Source organism: Erythrolamprus reginae, chromosome Z, assembly GCF_031021105.1.
Source record: "Erythrolamprus reginae isolate rEryReg1 chromosome Z, rEryReg1.hap1, whole genome shotgun sequence".
NCBI lineage: Eukaryota > Metazoa > Chordata > Lepidosauria > Squamata > Dipsadidae > Erythrolamprus > Erythrolamprus reginae.
In genome coordinates this window covers 92202273-92222679 of record NC_091963.1, presented here as the reverse complement: position 1 = coordinate 92222679, position 20407 = coordinate 92202273, and the positions used below count along the sequence as shown (strand labels likewise).

General features: G+C 40.2%; 1 protein-coding gene across 8 annotated transcripts in view; it reads right to left on the bottom strand.

The window, feature by feature from the left end:
• The window catches only part of YTHDC1 (YTH N6-methyladenosine RNA binding protein C1), a 149346-nt gene that overhangs the window by 50489 nt on the left and 78450 nt on the right, over positions 1 to 20407 (bottom strand). For 4 of the 8 annotated variants that reach the window (XM_070726960.1, XM_070726962.1, XM_070726963.1 and 1 more), the window contains exon 1: positions 13597 to 13926. The exons of the other annotated variants lie outside the window; for them this stretch is intronic. In XM_070726960.1, the coding sequence (XP_070583061.1) occupies positions 13597 to 13624 (28 nt within the window). In that variant the 5' untranslated portion in view covers positions 13625 to 13926. Of the gene's footprint in view, positions 1 to 13596; positions 13927 to 20407 lie in introns of those variants that run through there. 8 annotated transcript variants of the gene reach the window in all.

Below are 20407 nucleotides of genomic sequence, written 5' to 3'. Positions count from 1 at the left end.
GCTGCCTGCAAGGAGTATAATCTTTCCATTCCCCATCAACCAGTCAGATCTGAAGAAACTTATTGGATGTGAAGTGAAACATCTTCAAAGTAAAACAAGAAAGTCCAATTGCCTCTGGAAAAAAAGCACCCTTGGACATTAATATGAGGTTTGGTCACTTGAGTTTACTTAATAAACTCATTAGAACAATTGTTTAATTCAGTATCTCATTTAGTGATTTTAAAAAATCTGATTTGCAAGAAACATTTTTTAAAAAGTATTAAAAAGCATTAAAGTTCTGTCATTTCTATTCTGATACGTATCTGCAATTACTTATGGCAAACTAGTACCAAATCTTGCAAAGAAAACCAAAGGGACCTTTGGACATAGTTGTCATTGACTTGAATGCTTAAACAAAAGAAAAGAGCTGTTGTACCTATCTGAACGATCTTGTCAATGCGCTGCGTGGAGAGTCCAACGTGGGTTATACTCTAGTCTTATTGGTAGGGACTGAGTTTGAATTTAAATAATTAATTCAGCCCCGCCCCCTGCCTGCCCCAGAGGGCTCAGTTTTAAACAAAGGCGTAGACAGATTCTCTTTTATAAAAACTTTATTAGTTACAAAAAAACCAGAACAACTAAAAACTGCGACCCTGGGCCAAAACAAGGCCGGGTGGGTTTTGGATTCTCCACGCAGCGCATTGAGAAGACCGTTCAGGTATGTACAACGGCTCTTCTCCAATGCGCTGCTTAGGAGAGTCCAACGCGGGATATACCCAAGCTATGAAGACAGGGAGGGAGCAGGCCTGGTCAGGGGAGCAGAGGCTGAAGTATTCTCCTGCCAAAGGCTGCTTCCGCGGAGGCAAAGGCATCAAGACGGTAATGTCTAATGAACATTGTTGGAGACGAACACATGGCTGCATGACAAATGTCCTCCACTGATGCACTTCTGGTGGAGTGCGCTGTAATTCCTGTGGAACCTGCTGAGACCGGACAATATATGCCTCAGCTATGCAAGATCGTATCTAACGTCCAGTGGTTTGGGAGGAGATCTTGTGTCCCTGAGTGGCAGGAAGAAAAGAGACAAACAAAGCTTCAGATTTTCTAATTGATTGTGTCCTACGAATGTACAATTTGAGGGCTCGCCAGACATCTAGTTTGTGCCAGCGGTGTTCCAGAGGTGGGCGACTTGGGCGGAGAAATGCGACCTCTTGGGAACAGTGGAAGGGTGTGTTGACCTTTGGTCGAAATGCCAGGTCCAGTCGTAAAACCACTCTATCTTGATGGAATATGCATAAATCCTGCCATACAGAGAAGGCTGACAGTTCCGACACCCTTCTGGCTGAAGTAATTGCTACCAGAAAAACGGTCTTAAATGAGAGGATGCAGAGTGAAACCGAACACATTGGTTCAAATGGCGGGCCAGTTAATGCAAAAGGACCAGTGGAAGGTCCCAGGCAGGGTACCTGTGCACCACGTGCGATCTCATGTTTGTAGCACCGCAGAGGAAGTCTCGAATGCAGTGGTGGTGATACAGTGACCTCAAGTTGTCCAGCCGGAGCACTGTGGACAATGCTGCTACATGCCGGCGAAGGGTGTTAGGTGCTAGTCCTTTATCAAACCCTGCCTGGAGAAAAGCCAGAATCTGTTCTAGCGATTCTTGCAATGGGTCCAGGTTCTTGGAAGTGCAGAAGGTGTAGTATGCTGACCAGATAGAGTTGTAAATCCTGGTCGTTGAAGACCGCCGGGCCACCTGGATAGTACATATTACGTTGTCAGGTAGAGAGAGTGATCTCAATCGACACCCCTCAAGTGCCAGACGGTGAGGTGCCATCATTGAGGGTCTGGATGGTGAACCGACCCCTGGGTGAGGGATACCTGGCTGTCCAGAATCCGCCATGGTCTGAAGACCGATAGATCTTGTAGGTCTGAAAACCATGGACGACGTGGCCAGTGTGGCGCTACCAGCAGTAGCTCCACTCTCTCTGCCAGAAGCTTGCTCACTACCCTTGGAATGAGTGTGGTCAGGGGAAAGGCATAAAGAAGCCCTTTCGGCCAAGGGGAGTGTAGGGCATTGATACCCTCCGCTCCCGTGGATGGGAAGTGTGAGAAGAAGCGGGGGAGCTGTGCGTTGTCTTGGGTGGCAAAAAGGTCCACTTGTGGCAGGCCGAACCATAAACAGATGTCCAGGAATATGTTCAGGTCCAAATGCCATTCCTCTGGAGCCAATGTTGCTCGGCTCAACTAACCTGCTTGTGTGTTCAGAGTTCCTGCTATCTGCTCCACCCTCAAGGACTGTAGGTGTTGTTCCGCCCAGGATATCAGTGTCTCTGCTTCCTTCATGAGGCACCGTGATTTCGTGCCTCCTTGATGGTTTATGAGCCCGGGTAACCACATTGTCTATGAGGATGAGGACTGGACGGCCTGCCACACGTGGGAGAAACTGGCATAGAGCCAGCGATACCGCCCTCAACTCCAAAAAGTTGATCCTGTTGTTGGCAAGCTCTTCCGGTGTCCAGTTGCCCTGGGCTATTTGGTGTGCCGTGTGTGCCCCCCAACCTGATAGGCTCGTGTTGGTTGTCATGGTGATGCACATTTGTTCCTTGAAGCAGGTGCCCTGATGGATAGTTGATGTTGTCCACTACTGAAGGGAGTGGCGGACCTTGGGCGGTAATTGAACCAACTTGTTGGTGTGACTGGTTTTGTTCTTCTGAAATGGCAGGAGGAACCACTGTAGCTGACATGTATGGAGTCTTGCCCAGGAGACCACGTCGATACATGACACGAACTTGCCCAGTAGTCTGGATAGTAGGGCCAGTGGTACTTTGCGGTTGTGTCGTACTGATTGTACTGTCTCTAGTAAAGATGACTGACAATCTGATAACAGGAAGACATGGCAACTGACCGTATCTATGATCATGCCGAGATGACGGAGCGATGTTGCAGGTGTTAGGTGACTCTTTGCAAAATTTATTGAGAAGCCATGGGCCTGCAGGGACCGGATGGTGTAAGATAGATCGACCTGTGCCTATTTGGGGGACCTGGACAGAATAATGATGTCGTCTAAGTACGCCTGAATCCCAATGGACTGGAGACGTAAATCCACCATTACGACATCTAGCAACTTGGTAAAGGTCCTGGGTGCGGAAGATAGCCCAAAGGGCATGGCTTGGTATTGGAAGTGAGCGCCCTCCAGGTAAAAGCGTAGGTATCTCCTGTGATCCGAGTGGATCGGTACATGTAGATATGCCTCCAGCAAATCTATGGAGGTCAGGAGATCGTGTTGACAGATGCAGGCTAGGATGGATTTGAGAGACTGCATCTTGAACCTGCGGTACTTTACATAAGTGTTCAGTTGCTTTAGGTTGAGGATTAGGCAATGGCCCCCTGAGATCTTTGGCACTAAGAAGATGTGTGAATAGAATCCCCTTCCCTCCTGGTCTGGAGGTACTGGTTTGATGGCCGCGATGTCCAACAGGCGTTGGACTTCTTGTTGGAGTAGATCCCGCTCCACTCTGTTGGCAGGGGTGGGACATCTGAAAAAACGGTTGGGGGGGGGCTCCCGATCAGATGGTGTTTATGGCCCCGCAATCTGAAGATGTTGCTTCCCATTGTGCGAGGAAACCTTGAAGTTTGCCTCCAATGGGAGCATCTGTGGATGAGTCATTTGGATTTTCGAAAGTTCCTGGAGGGTTGACCTCAAAACGAGCGTTTAGGTTGGGTGTATGGACGGTACCCCCCAGTGTCTCTGTCTGAGAAAGGCAGTCTGTCCTGCTGATAGAAACCTTGGCCATAGGTTCTCTGAGTTTGCGCAAAGGGAGAGGCTGAAGTGGAGTCATGTCGAAATGTCTGTCTGTGAAAATATGGTGCTGGGCTCAGCGTACCTATAAGCCTTGGGGAGAACCTTGCGCTTATCTTTGTCCTCAACCAATACCGAGTCCAATGATTTGCCAAATAGTTTTGTCCCACTGAAGGGGGCCGCCGCAAGTCGCAATTTATATCTTGAATCCGCGTGCCAACTTCTGAGCCAGAGAAGGCGGCGTGAGGACATAGTGGCCGCCATGGAACGCGCCACAAACCTAGCAGAGTTCAGTGTTGCGTCCATGGAAAACTCTGCTGCAGCAAGAAGCTTGGTTAAGTCTTGACAAAGTCTAGCATCTTCTGGGCCCAGTCTGGATTGCATTGCTTTAATCCAGATGATGGCCGTGCAGTTAAAAAATGAAGCTGCATGGGCGGCCCGTAATGCCCAGGCCGCTGATTGATGTGATTTGCAGATGAGGGTCTCCGCTTTACGGTCATCAGGCTTCAGATCTTCCATGTCCGCTGGGACTAAAGCATTAGAAAAATCGTAGCAGTCCTTCGATGTCAGGGCCAAACCCATAGAACGTCTTCTCGATGGAGGAAGGGCCTGGGGCCGCTGTAGGATGTTCCCACGGGCGATTAATATTATCAATGAAGATTGAAGACGAGGGAATGAAGTCAGATTCCTTTTCTGATTCAGTAAAAAGTCCTGCAGTTGGGTCCAGCCCTACTGACGGTTCAGTAGGCTTGGTAGTGGAACCCAGCCTAACTGTCATCTTTGCTTTATGCAAAAGGATTTTGAACAGCGTAGGTTTAACTAAACCGGTAAAGACAAGTTGATCAGCAAATGCCTCTTCATCCCCCAAGAACTTGTCCTCTGCCCCACTTCCCTCACCGTGTGACAGGGATTGAGCTCCCAGCGAGTCCTGATAGGTGTAGTGGGCATTGGCCATAGGCCATACCTCTGGTTGCTGGCCTTTGGTAGGCGCGGGAGGGGGCTGTTGAACGCCAGAGGCAATGCCCTGCGAGTATGCGTTGGCAATCATGTCTTGCACCTTTGGGGAGAGGGGATGCCAAGCGTCAGGGCCCCAACGCAGGCCTGCAGCCATAGGTGTGAAAGAGGCTGATGGCACTGATTTTGGATTCGCCAGAGGTGGAGACTGAAGGCTCACATCCTGTCCTGGAATTGTTGTGTGGGATGAGGGACCGAACAGGGTAAGTGTCAGGAGATCAGTCTTTATCTGTGTTTGCAGTGGCAGGCTCTGGTATGTCCATGGCAGTAGCCATGGGTTGGGGAGGCATACCCATTTGGAAGGATGGTAGGCTCCAAGACTGTTGAAACTGGTTGTAAGGCAGAGCCGAGGTTTGCTTCTGAGCCTGCTCCATCATCTTTTCCAGAGCTTTAATCCTCTTCTCAGCCTCTTTTAAGGATGCAGAGGACTGAGAGGATTTAGACTTTGGCTTAGTAAAAGGACCCTTCTCCTTGGGCTTAACCACGGCTGGGAGCGGTACAGATTCCTCTGCCCCTTGTTGTTGCTCTTTAGTCTCAGCCATTGAAGCAGTCGGGAAAAACTCCAGGCATGCACAGCCAACAGCCAACAACAAGGTGACAACCTGCCTCGGAAAATCAGGCTTTCCTTTAAAAACATCCGTAGTAGGCCGGTAGTGCCTCAAGAGACACAAAAACCCCCTGCACTGTTGCTACTGAACAGCCTACAATGCATTCCCAGACAGCCGTTTAAACTTCGTGCCGGTGCGCTTGTAAGGCAAATGAAAAAAGACCAGGATGCCGGGATTCACTTTTAAAAGTTTCTGGCTGCTCGCGCATGCGCCCGCTAGTAACCTTGTTACTATGACGAGGGCTCTTAAAATGGCGGCCTCCAGGCTGACGAGGGGGACGCCATTAACGGTGCCGGGCCAAGGAGAGGGCGTGGGAAGCACCCAACATCTAATCAGCGCAGCGAGCGAACTGTGGCGTGAAAATTAAAGGCTGATGAAAGGAAAACGCCGTGGAAGTCAGTTCCAGGAAATTCGGAGGAGCTGGTTTCGGGTGCAGCGGAGAGACGGACGCTTGCAGCTGCCTCGGTAAGCCAAGAAATCAAAACGGGCATTTTGGGGTTGGTGGTGTCTGCTGAGGACAGGGGCCTGCCCGATGCAAAAAACCAATCCAACATCCCTGAGCCTGGGCCGGAGGGCGAGGCTCCGTGAAGGTTATAACCAGCCAAGCTCCTGGGTAGTATCCACTGAGGAAAGGACCCATATGCTCAATCCAAGGTGGTTCTTGCCAGCGGACCAGCTAACCAGCCAAATATATATATATATGTATATGTATATGTATATACAGTATATATATATATGTGTGTGTGTGTGTGTGTGTATGTGTGTGTATGTATGTATGTATGTATGTGTGTATGTGTATATATATATATATATATATATATATATATATATATATATATATATATATATATATATATAACAACTTACCTTATCTGTTAGGAGAGTCCAACATGGCCAATGGAAGTCAGTCGAAGAGGATAAAAAATAACGTCTCTACTGTACAACTGAGTTTAAAAAACTGAGCCCTCCGGGGCAGGCAGGGCCGAATTAATACTTTAAATTCAAACTCAGTCCCTACCAATAAGACTAGAGTATAACCCACGTTGGACTCTCCTAAGCAGCGCATTGGAGAATAAAACTCATCATCTATCTCCACCCTGAACACGGCGTAAGGTAGCCATAAAATTGTAACTTGAGATAAGCAATCAACATGATTATTTAAATAAACAAAAATATAAATTAATGTTTTTCTCAGCCGTTTCTGGTTTGGGGTGCATCAATCAAAAATAAAGGGTGGTCATTAGTTTAGAAAAAAATCTGCATTATCTTTTAGGTTTAGAGGTATCTGATAGCTATAATCCTATTACTATTATACACAAAAATGAGAAATTACAACTGTCAGTTTTTTAGCTGGTATTGGCTTCACATGAATTAAGTTCTTCCCAAGAAGCTAGGATATCGTAATGTATCAGAATAGTATATGTGAGGATCCAAGCCTTTTGTAAATTGATTATTATTATGCAATTATTATTTTGATCATGAAACCCTCTGATCTTAAACATTTCCAATATTCTAGTCATGAAACCAAACACTTTTGGTTCACTAATTTTTATTTTCAAGTGAAACAAAACCTGGTTGTTTCAAACACAATCATATTAAATGCTCTGACTGTTCTGAGGATTCCAACTAAGCTGCTATTCTGTGACTTGTGACTGGGTTGTTTTCAAACTCTGTTTTCAATCTAGCTGGTAGAGAAGCAGAGAACAGTCATATCTCTGCTGCTATTGGTTTGACTGGATGAGGTGATGTGAGAGATTGGTGAAAGGAAAAGAACACTGAGGTACATGGCCCAATAAAAAAGAATGTTTCCAGCTGTACACATTTCTGGTAAGTTACTACTTCTAGTTTTTTTTAAAGAACTATTTAAAGAACTATCAGTTCATTGCATAGACTATCATATTATGCTATATAGGTAGTCATCAACCTATGACCACAATTGAATGTATGTTGCTAAGTGAGAGATTTTTTAAATGAGTTTTGCCCCATTATATGACTTTTCTTGCCACAGCTAAGTGAACCACTGTAGTTGTTAAGTTAGTATCACGGCTCTTAAGTGAATCTGGCTTCTCTATTGATTTTACTTGTCAGGTTACAAAAGGTGATTTTATGATCCTGGAACACTACAATCATCGTAAATATGAACCAGGTACCAAGGATCCAAATGTAAATCACATGACCATGGGGATGCTGCAATGATCATAAGTGTGAAAAATGGTTTTAAGTCACTTTTTTCAGTGCCATTGTAACTCGAAACAGTCATAAGTGAACAGTTGTAAATCAAGAACTACCTGTACCTTATTTTACAGGTAGATAATATTAAATATATGCCTCATATGCAAATCTTGAAGAAGCTGTTAAGGCTGTATAAAATGAAGATTACTACTATAATGTTGTTTGAGACGACTTGGTAAATTCTGGATGCACTCTGTGCACCCTCATGTACCCTCCTGTGTTCAGCATAAAAAAATCTAAATATGGTTTGTTGAAGAGGACTGATTTGTTGAGTTTTCGTATGCTTATCACCCTGCCTTGTTCTTCTAATGCTAATGTTACTTGTGAAATTAGGAATATCAGTAATCAGTAATCACTCAAATATGCAAACATAATGATTTCCAATGAACATCAGGTTTTGCTAAACCTGGCATAGATTGCAAAAATAGAGGCTCCATAGAAATTAAATCTGAAATTTGAATAACTTGGATTTTACTGAATAAACCCTTTACCTTAATTTGTTCGCTGACAAGATTTGGAGGGTTAATATAATGGCCATATTTTTCCTTTGATGAACAAACAAAAGCTTCTATTGACTTTTACCTAAAGCAGATAAAGCTCCCTTGCAGCACATAAATTCAAATGCAAAAGATGTGACCACAACCCATTAATCTACCATTTCATAAAATTAATGTCCTACAAGTGGTAAAGGCAGTAGAGACAGAAGATCCATTAGAAAGACAAGTATCATTTTTTAAAGTCAGCAGTATTCCAGGAAATTTTTAAAAATGCTGGCTGGCCTTCAGTGAATAATTTAACAAATTTTATAGAAGGAAGATTGAGATTAAATCTAGAAAAGATTGGCCATCCACCATAATGTTTAAGTGTAGGATAGAACTTAACTAATAAACACTTGCTTCCTTTAGGCTGTATGGTTAATATCTCATTCATTGATAAAGTTGTTAAAGACGCTCAGCTTGTCAGCTGGAAAACTAACAGCCTGTATTCGAGACCCTAGCACTGCATCATGGGAGTGAGTTTGTGCTACTTGTCCCAGCTCCTGCCTATTTAACAGTCCATGCATGCAAATACTAATAGATAAATATGCCACTTTGTTTGGAAAGTAACAGCATCCCATGCATCATATAACTGGCCATATAACCATGGAAAAGTTATATAAGTTATATCTTTAGACTACACAGGCCCCCACAGTTAAGAAACCACTTCCTTGAATTGGACACAATTGGACAGGGGAAATCTTTATCTTATTTATCAATTCTTGATAACTTAACAAAGAAGTCTTGAATATATGACTATCTGTGATAGCCCATCATAAAATTGTCTAGGCAACGAGAACTGACTAATTTCTATTCCTGAATACAATTTGCAATTCTTATATTATTTTGCTTGAAGATTTCGTTATTGGTGATAATTGTACTGCAAAGTTTTAATTGTCTTCCCTCACTCAAGACCAGGTGATAAATGAAGAGGCATTCCTATTTCATTATGTGTCTGCAGGTGTACAACATGTAATTCACTTTTACCTGCAATCATTATTAATACAGACAGGTATACAGATTAGATTTTTAATATTTTTTTCTCCTGCTAAGAAATCAATAGGTCAAACTAATGTGCTGTTCAATGCCTGGGATGGATTAAAACAAACCTTGTAAAAGTTAATACTGTACAAAGTGATTCTGATGCTCCCACTGTATTTTAATGCCATATTAGGAGGTAGCAATATGATTCTTTATTCCCAAAAAATGTTTTCCTTAATGGTACTCCTACCTGTTGCCCTCACTATTATAAGGATCATGGAATTAAACAGCCGTGGTTAGAGTGCAGTACTGCAAGCTACTTCTGTTGATCACAATCTTAGTAGGCTTAAGGTTGGCTCCATCCTTCCAAGGTCCGTAAAATGAGGACCCAATTGTTACTCTCTGTAAACCACTTAGAGAAGGCTGTAAAGCACTGTGAAGTTGTATATAAGTCTAAATGCTATTGCCAAATGCTATTATCAATAAGAAAAAGTTCTGATAGATGAATAAACAGGGTATTAAAAGTCCTATTTTATACTTTGATTTTATACCTAGCAATATGTTCTGGTAGAAACTGACACACTCCTGCATTGAGTCAAGATAGTTACACTCACTTAAAAAGCTACATGAAAATCCTATATAAGAATTCCCATCCTATATAAGTCACAAAAATGCAGTTATCTGTTGAAAACTCCATATTGAAAGATATGAACCAAGATTTATTCTCTAGAATTTAACATTTAAATTCTATAGTTTTAGCTCTAACTAAAAATAAGCTTTATTCTCTCTTATTAGGTAACAGCCAGGTTATATTATGCAAGTAACATCACTACTCTCTTTATTTTACTGAGTGGATTCAGAAGTTTTCAAGTCCTTATGATGAGGAAAAGCTAACTACTAACTAATACTGTATTAATCAGAGTATAAGACACACCTTTTTACTCCCCAAAAGAGAAGGGCAGCTGCCACATGAAAATGCTTTCATTTAAAAGGCTCACAATGTAGTTCCCTGAGCTGCTTTGGGATTCAGGCTCTGACCAAGGCAGTAAAGGCACAGAGGCTTGCTGAAAACCCTGTAGCATGTGTACGAAATGGAAGGTCCAGGAGGACTGATGTGCTGCCTCTCTATTGGGCCTTGCTGTGAGAAAGCCTAGCTTTCAATGGCTACGGCCATAGGTAAGAAGATCAGGGCATTTTGGGAGTGGAGCCAATTCTGTCTTCTGCCCCCATGGAAATCATACCCCACCCCACCCACTCCAGTTAAATTCCATCCCAATTTCTGCAGAAACAAATGTCAACAGATGCATAATAAAACAGAAAGTCTGATTAAAGATTTGAAGAATATGTGCTTTAAAGAAATCTCATTATTCTTCTAAGTTTCCCTAGTATTACCTGAGGAGGCTTTTCTTGGGAAATTTAGTCAGTCACCTTATACAAGTAAACTGACCACTTCCATAGCAGGAAACTGAGATTTACTTTATGCAACAGAATTAGATTCTGAAAAATCAAGGAATATCTGCTACTAATATATCTTATTAATATTACAAAAACACAGATGATTGTGCAATCATATATGACTATTTGTAATTTCTTATTCACTCCACATTTCTGTAATCTTAGAAAGCAAAAATCATTTTTATTGTTAGAACAGATAAAAAGATCTGTGCTGATTGTTATCAAAATCTGAGTGGAAGTGATGATACCACTAATCCTGATGCTGGTAGGCAGAGGCAGAAATCTTTTTTATTGCCCCCCCCCAAAATTAAGGTGTGTCTTATATTCCGGTGCATCTTATACTCTGAAAAATACGGTACTTATCTCAAGAGTAAATATGATTCATCAAAGAGCGCCTCCCATCATTAGCACTGGTAGCAAATAATTAGAAGAATATCTATAGAATATCTTTGAATAACAATATCTTTGAATACCTTGCAATGATCTTTTTTCAGTTATCCATGATCCTGAAGAAAACTAATTAGGATGGTTACTGAAAAGGCAACAGGAGCTCAAAGACTGTATAGAAGTTACTATAGGTTTTAACAGTTTTTAAGGTTTTAAAGCAAAAGTAAGTACAGGTAGTCCACGACTTACAACAGCTCATTTAGTGGCTATTCAAAGTTATAGTGGCACTAAAAAAAGTAACTTATGACCATTTTTTAGTTATGACCTTTGTAGCATATCCATAATCATGTGATCAAAATTCACATGATTCAGCAACTGGTTCACATTTATGAGTGTTGCTGTGTCCCAGGGTTATGTGATCACCCTTTCTGACTTTAAGACAAGCAAAATCAACGGGGAAACAAGATTCACACCATGTTTAAGATTTTTTTGCCTCTTCTTCCGAACTATGTTCACCTTACGAACCCAAGCCGCCGCCACTGGGATGCCCCGAAGCGCAAGGATTTCCCTGAGGCTCCCCTCACTAGGATTCCCTTCATATCACGAAAAGTTCATATGAAGAGGAGTTCATAAGATGAGGTATCACTGTATATACTTGAGGGAACATTAATGAAGAGAGGTAATACATGATGATTGTGATTGTTGAAGGACAAGATTAGATTTTTTGCAATAAGGGATAAAAGATTTTATTTTGTATTATAAATTTTTTTTCTGGGATTATACAAGAGTTACTAACAAAATACTGCATTTTATTGTACTAGAAATAGAAGATATTTGACATTGTACTAAAGCATATGAAGGAAAAAACAATAAAAAATTTATACTCATAAAAAGAAATGGAAAGATTGGGTCAACAAATACCTCAAGATATTAATGGGCACAGAGTTCCTCTGACTCAGATAACAACAAGGTGAAGATGGGGTACTGGTATGGGGTGGTATTATTAAAGATGAACTAGTTGGACCTTTTCGAGTTGAAGATGGACTCAAAATCAACTCCCAAACTTACTGCCAGTTTTTAAGATACTTTCTTCAAGCAGTGGTACAGGAAAAAGTCTGCATCTTTCAAGAAGACCATGATTTTTATGCAGGACAATATTCCATCACATAGATCAAAGTATTCCACTGTATGACTAGCAAGTTAAAGGCCTTAAAGATGAACAAATGACATGCCCCATCCCTTTCCTCATCTGACTTAAATCCTATTGAAAACTTGTGGGCCCTTCTTAAACAGAAGATTTATGGTGAAGAAAAACAGTACAGTTCTCTGAACAGTGGGAGGATGTGATTGCTGTTGCACAAAAAGTTTATCGTCAACATATCAAGAAATTGACAGACTCCATGAATGGAAGGGTTAGGAAAGGTGGCTATATATTGGTCAAATTTTTTTGAACTGTCCGAAATGTTTATTTGTAAATTTTATATTTATTTTATTATTCTCACTTTAACATATGAAAATAAATGAGTGAGGTGGGAAATTTTTCATTTTCCGTAGTTGCATAATAATTCTGCACACTATTAATTGCCCAATATTCTCCTAAAAAAGCCATAATCTCACTTTTACTTAGGTTTTGGATTGACTGAGAGCACTGTAGTTATTCAATAAAATTAATCCCCCAAAATACAGTTTGCCTAATAATTGGGCACAATGTATAATGTTTACAGAAATGTATTTTTAAAAGGTTAAATCCAATCAAAACTATCCAATCAAAACACTTATGAGTTTTAATTGAAGACTTTACTTAGAAGTTTCCCCAAAAGCTCTATATGAAATAAAAAATCTAATATATCACAGCAGTTGTACATACAAAGTATAATCTCAGATTCTTTCATTCCAAAACAACCTCAAATAATGGCTTTATCATTTCAGTTTCATTTGCATACAAATAGGGCAGGCTCATCTTAAGAATCAATAATGTGGCAACGGGGGCGTGCATAAGCGCACCAGCGTGCCTTCCGTCCCCTGTCCTAATATTTTTCTTATATTTCTACTAGCTACATGTATATGTTAATGAACTCTATTATCTCTTCCGCATTATTCCTATGTCTTTTTCTTCTATTCTTCCATTGATATATTTTACTATGATTATATCCTATGATACCTACATTATGTATTGGAGGAAATAAATAAATGAAATGAAATAAATAAAAGTAGTTCACGAAAATTACGTTCTATTTTTAAGGGAAAAGTTTAATTCTTTCGGAATCCACCCGTGCTCGCCTCCGGCTAGATCCCATGCAATGAAATCAAACTCTGGTCAATCAAACTCTTTCTGGTTTCCTGACCGGAGCTTTATCACTATTAAACGCTCGAAACCTCCCCTAGCTTGACCCTTCCAGGGGACGGAAAGCAGTAATTAGCGTGAACTCTTAAACCCGCAAGAGGGAAAGGCCTGGTTTATCTCAGGGCAGGGAAGGACCACCAGTCCTGGACCGACTGCACGTCACCCCCACCGCTAACTGCGTTTTCCTACGTACTTACGGGCAGCCCCGCTGCCATGGCAGCATGGGGCACAGAAGGGGGAGGAAAGGGGATCACTCCGTACCTTTTTCTTCCCGACTCTCGGCCGCCATCCTTTTCCCGCAGCCGCTCCCGGGTAAGCAGAGCGATTGCCACACCGAGGCAACCTCAGTTGGTGGACGAGGAGCGAGGAGGCAAGTGGCAGACAAGACCCAGCAAAGAAATATATAATATATAAATATATATATTATCCAGTAGCCACCCAGCCAAAATGGAGGCTTCTTTCAGAATCCCCTTCTTCTTATCCTCCCTCCTCCTCTTCCTTCCTCTACTCCGTCCTGACTTCCTACGCGACAATTCTCTCGCTCCCACAATGCCCTTCGCGATGAATGCCGCACGTCACAAGACACGGCGTCAACGGAAGTCTCGGCTCGCCATCCTAGAGGAAGCCGGGCGCCGTTACACGCGGCGAGGCGCACTCTTTTCCAAGCGGAGGGAGACCTGAAATCCTGCAAAGTGCGGTTGATATGAAACCCGCCTTAGGGTGATCACGCCCAAGCACTTCAGGATAGGTTAGGCGTCATTGGGGCTGGCGGGGGGAGCAGGAAAGAAGGACCTCCGCCTTCTCCCCCTCCCCCCTCAAAGGGGCACTGCCAGTTTCCGTCGCTTCTGCCCTTTCGACCCAAAATTGCCTTTGGTGTTTCAGCTTTATCATTTGTGTCGCGCAGTTGAAAAGCCATTTTCAAAGGCTGTGGGTTGCGTCTGCCTCCCAAGAGCTAGCAACTTAGTGGGAGTAGAGGCCTAGAGGGGAAAGGCTGTTAGATAAATGTACAATTTATTGTTACAATAGATAAGGAGAGACTGAGGCTTTGAATCCGACACCTTTTTAGCAGAATGCTCAATCACAAGTATATTCAGATGTTCCCTGGGCAAACGTTTCAGAACTTTTGTTTGGTTATTCTCACAATTTCATTGAATAGAATAACAGAATTGAAAGGAATCTTGGAGGTCTTCTAGTGGTCCACCCCTCTGCTTAGGTAGGAAACCGTATCAGATAAATGACTGTCCAATTTCTTCCTTAAAACTTACAGTTTTGGAACATTCACAAGTTCAGGAGGCAAGTTGTTCCACTGATTAATTGTTCTAACAGTCAAGAAATTTGTTCTTAGTTCTAGGTTGCTTCTCTCCTTGATTAGTTTCCATCCATTGCTTCTTGTCTTGCCCTGGATTACTTTAGAGAATAGCTTGACTCCCTCGTCCTTTTGGCAATCCTTGATGTATCGGAACACTGGTATCATGTCACCCACCCAATTCCAGCAACTGCACTTTATATGTTTTAGCTTCCAGTCCCCTAATCGTCTTTGTTGCTCTTCTCTGCACTCTAGAAAGTTTCAACATCTGGCAACTAAAATGATGCAGTATTCCAAGTGTGGCCTTATTTTGATTCTATCCATCTGTTTAAGCAGCCTAGAACTGTGTTGGGTTTTTTTTGGCAGCTGCAGCATATTGCTGATTCATATTAAAATGATTGTCCACTAGGACTCCAAGATCCCTCTCATGGTTACTACTATTGAGTGTGGTACCCCATACACTGTACCTGTGTGTTTTATTTTTCTTGCCTAAATGTAGAACCTTACATTTTTCACCATTGAATTTCATTTTGTTAGATAGTGCCCATTGTTCAAGTTTGTCAAGATCCTTCTGTATTTTGCACTTATCTTCTGGAGTGTTGGCTATTCCTGCCAGTTTGGTGTCATGTGGTGTGCAAATTTGGTGTGCAAATTTGATAAGTTCCCCATCTAAAGTAGAGCTGTCCTCTGGCAGTTCTCTGGTGCTCCAAGATCTTTGAAAGATATAGGTCAATGATTTTGAGATCATGTCTGCCAGTTCCTTCAGAATCTTGGGAGTGTAATCAATCTGGTCTTGGTGATTTGAACTTGTCTAAGGTGGACAGGTGTTCACTTATCATTTTCCACCCGATTTTAATTTGTTTTCATAATCTGTTTTTCATAATGCTGTTTTTGATAGGTTGGACTGTTTTTTCCATTTCTATAAAGACAAATGCAAAAAGAGAGGTTAAGTAGCTCTGCTTTTCCCTGTTGCTTGTCACCTTCTTGTTACTTTCTCCAAATAATGGTTATTTTTTTTACTTTTGCTGCAAGCCTTGGTTCAGTGTGAGCCTTATCTTTCTGCACTTCATCTTTGTAGGCTCGGAATTCTGCCCTAGTTATGTGTCCCTCTTTTCACTTTTTATACTTGTCGTTGGCTGTAAGTTGCCTGTAAAAGGAGTGGGTTAAGCACCGGGCTTTGCAGACTCAATGATGCTCCTGGGGTTCCAAACATTATTAGGATGGCCGTTGCAGCAGCCTAGTTGTACATCCTGAGTATTGCTGTCAATTTTCAATATGCCTGGTAGTCTAGAGAAAATTAAAAAATATATACAGTATTGTCATACTGTGGGAAAAATTATTCTCCGAAAAATTTATGGTGGGACTAGCACTCACGCTTTCTTCACTGTTTCGTTTTTCTCCTCCTTTTGAGGGGGAGGGGGTTACAGAATGCAGAAATTTGATATTTTATAGCCGTCAGATCATGTTGGGATTATAATGAAAAGTTAGGCTAATCACCAAAATAAGCTGTTCATTACCTTTTCCTCATTTTAACTATTGTAATAGTTTGTTAGCACTATAACATTATTTAGTGTTTGATTTTCCTTTTTGATGCATATTTTGGAAGGTTTGTAGGTTACTCTGAGAAAATGTGATTTGAAGGATACTATTTAATAAATTATTATATTATTATTTTGAACACCTTGCTGCTCTTGTTTTGTGTTTTTGTATTGTATTTATATTTTACTGGGTACTGTATTCACATAATCTAACAATTTTTAAAAATATAATCTATAGTTCACACATGAATAGCTAAGTAAAAATCAAATAAGCCCACATATATTATCATATTATGTTATAAGGCATCAGGATAAACTATACTGGGAATTTTTGTTGGCTTAGAATGTTGTGCAATACCAGCCTCCATTTCTTTATAATAAAATAATCCCTTAGAACTCATATGGGGTAGCAGTTAAAGGCATCAGACTAAAAATTGGGAGACCATGAGTTCTAGTTCTACCTTAAGCACAAAGCCAGGTAGGTTCAGGGTATGGCAAATAAGTTTTTGAAAATCTCTACAAGAAAACTTTAGGAATTAGTTCAAACAGTTGCCAGGAATAAAACAAAACTGAGTTGAAGGCATGTGCACACACAAAATAAGGTAATCTTTTTTCTATACTGTACTGTCAAATTGAGATTATTACACCTTTTATTTGAGTAGTAGCAATGCAAACTACACTTAGCATCAGTGTTCCCTCTAATTTTTTGGTGGGGTGGGCGGAAAAGTATAGTGTCTGAGCGGCAGTCCCTTTGGGACTGGGCGGCACAGAAATAATAAATAAATAAACAAACAAACAAACAAACAAACAAATAAAAAACCCACCCTGTTTTGCCTGAGAGAATTTCAAAATAAAATACTGTACTGTTTGTCTATAACAGTGAGCTCATAATAGGGCAACTCTATCAATATCAAAATGCCACTTAAATAGTTGAGCTAGTTTCAAACTAGATTTTGATTTTCTTTCTCTCTTCCTTACTCCCATTCTTTTTCTTTCTCTCTTCCTTCCTCTCTTTTTTCTATCTGTTTCTCTCTCTTCCTCTGTTCCTCTCTCTCTCCTTCCCTCTCACTCTTTCCCTCTCGGCTTCTGGGCAGGTTTGGAAAACTCTGAGTTGATGATGATTTTTAAGTGAGCGATTGCTCACTGCTCATCTTAGAGGGAACTATGCTTAGCATACTCATTTTTTGAAGCATTTCAATCTTTATTGCAACAGTCCTGCAACAACCCTATTGTAAGGGTTTGTTGATTAGATTTAAATGCTGCTCAATTCCCAGTGATATTGGGCAGTTTACAAGTTGTTAATATTAAAATAAAACAACCCAATACAAAAGAACAAAGATTGCAAAGATAATAAACCCAGATGGGAAGAAAATAAAAGAAGGCCTTTGGTTTTCTGTTCACCAAAAGAAAGCTGTCATCCAGGCAATGTCAGGAAACAAGACAGCTCAAGTGAATATAGATCTGAATTTGCTTGCTAACAGTCTCTTCGTAGATCTCTTATCTTCCTTATGACCTGCTTTAGGACTATAATTTCCTTCTCTCTGTACTTGATAGTTGCAGTTCCCAGCTTTTGAAGTATTTGTGTTCTATGCCGCTTTTTAGTAAATCTAGCATGAACTTCTCTTGGTAAATTATGTCTGGCCACATACCTAGTGCTCACTCTGAAAGCTTCATCATTATTTTTTCTTTGTCTTCTTCCATTGTTTCTGCCAAAATATCACCTAAAATCTCTTGAGTATTCTCACCTTTATCTTCCGGAAGGTTCTGAAAATGCAGATAAAATTCTGTGTGGTCTGCCTCAAGAGTTAGTGAAATTCTTTCTCTTTTTTTCTCTTCTCTCATCAATTCCTCTATCTTTGTATCATGGGTCTACACCTTTTCTTCGACCTTTTGTATTCGTTGCTCATTTTTAGCAATAATTTCCTTCATTCCTTTCATTTCAACATTTACAGAATTTAAATTTTTAATCACTTGGTTCAGATTTTCTTTAACTAAATTGAATTCTTGATTAGCACTTTCTCCTCTCAATTTAACTTATTCTCTTAAAGCTTGAATTTCACTCTTAATTTCAGCAAATTCCAATTTCTCTGTGATGCTTGATGACTGTGGAGGAGTGCTTGTAGAATGGGATGGTTTCTTTGCTGCCATTTTATAATCCAATTAGGCTGGAGTATTCCAATCAGGTAATAATCCAAAAGGTGGATATACAAATTTATTTGATGACCTCAAATAATTGAGAGGAATGATGAATGGATTTTTTCAAACTACTAAGGATCTTACAATTGAAGCAAATAGAAAATTACACGATGTGGCAGAATTAAAGGAGACATTTGAAGACGGAAATATTATAATTATGGATTTGCAGATCGAGGAAAACAACAAGCAAACTAAGCAATGATAAGAATGAAATTCTACTAGTTAGTGGACATAATATTAAATACTTTGATTATCAAATTTTGAGTGATGATATAACAAATTTTTTAAATAATTCCCTGGATAAGGAAAGGGCAGATGATCACAGATTTTACTATGAGCACATTGAGACAAGCACAAATATAAATGGGGAAAGATGTGGTCAAAAGCACTGGAATTTACAGAATAAAAGAGGCATTAAAATAAAATTGATCGGTTGGGATTTGTAAGGAAGCAAAGGAGACAGAATAAAAAATGAAAGAGAAGGAAATGGGGATATAAAATGACAAGAGATTTTGGATTATGAGAAGGATTGCGATTATGAAAATGGTTGATTAGATTTAGATTAATTTCTAATTATTAGCTTCTATTAGATGTCTTATTTAGGATTTGATGTGTAGATTTTATGGAAATTTTAGGTTGATTGACTATATTAAAATAGATTTAACTGAATTAAATAAAATGTATTAAGTATGCTTAGAATTTTGGGAAATATTTGATTTGTTGAATATATTAAAATAGGTTCAAAATATTTTAATGAATGTATTAAGGAAATCTTAGATTGGTTCATTATATTAAAATACGCTTAATTAGTTTTATTGAAATGTACAAATAAAGCAAATTGAATATGATAAGTAAAATTGAAATTTAAGAATAGAGATATTTTTAAAGAAGTATATTAATAAAGCAAGTTGAATTTGATAAGTAAAATTGGTATATAAGAACAGAGATGGTTTTGAAAGATTCATAAAAATGGAATTAATGAACAATAGATGATTTATGGTGTATTTTAAAAAATGTATGAAATTAGTTATATTTTTTTTCTTTTTTCTTTTTTTCTTTTTTTTAGTATTTTCAATGTTTGTGATTTGATATAGGGGTTTTTAGATTTAAGTAAAATATGTAAAGAGAAATAGGAGGCACTGTGGCCTATCACTTAATTAGAATGTTAGAAATATTATTTGTCAGTATATACTTGAGGGAACATTAATGAAGAGAGGTAATACATGATGATTGTGATTGCTGGATGACAAGATTAGATAAATAATAATTATTTTTTTGCAATAAGGGACAAAAGATTTATAGAGAAATTAATAATTTTGTATTATGATTTTGGAGGGGGATAATACAAGAGTTACTAACAAAATACTGCCTTTTATTGTACTGGAAATAGAAGATACAGTGGTACCTCAAGATACGGTTTGGCGGTGATCGCGGCGGGACATCCTTGGCAGGGCTCTGCCAAGCGATCCCTTCTACCCCCTTCGAAGGTCGCATTTGCGATCGGATCGGGCTCGGATGGCCCGATCCCAGAACAGGGGGCTCCCCTCTGCCCGAGGAGCCATCGCTGAGACTCCAGAGGCAGCGGTTCGCCCCGCAGCTTTGAAGACGGGAGAACCGATCCTCTTCGCCTGAGAGGACCGGCCAGCGCTTTCTCCCCTCACCCAGCGGGAAGCTGAGAAAAAGCTCTAAATTGAAAGTTCTACATTTAACCAACTGAAAAAGAATACATCCGATAAAGGACTTAAGGTAAAAAATTTCCTCTTTGTTTCAAGACCAAAATCTGAAGATTTGATCGTTCGCAAGCCTCAAGGGAAAGCTTTCTTTAACGAGGCGAAAGTGAAAGTTTTTTTTTTCTGAGTCTCATCCGCAAATAACAGCCGAGACTAAATTCTCTCACTTTCATTGTTTCCATTTTGTATTTGAATTTTGGAATCTATAAAACATTTTTTTTTTACCCTATGCTTTAATAAAAGATCTTGAACTGGAAATGACTATTTAGAAGATTTCAATGCTTAAAAGAAATTAGTAAAGA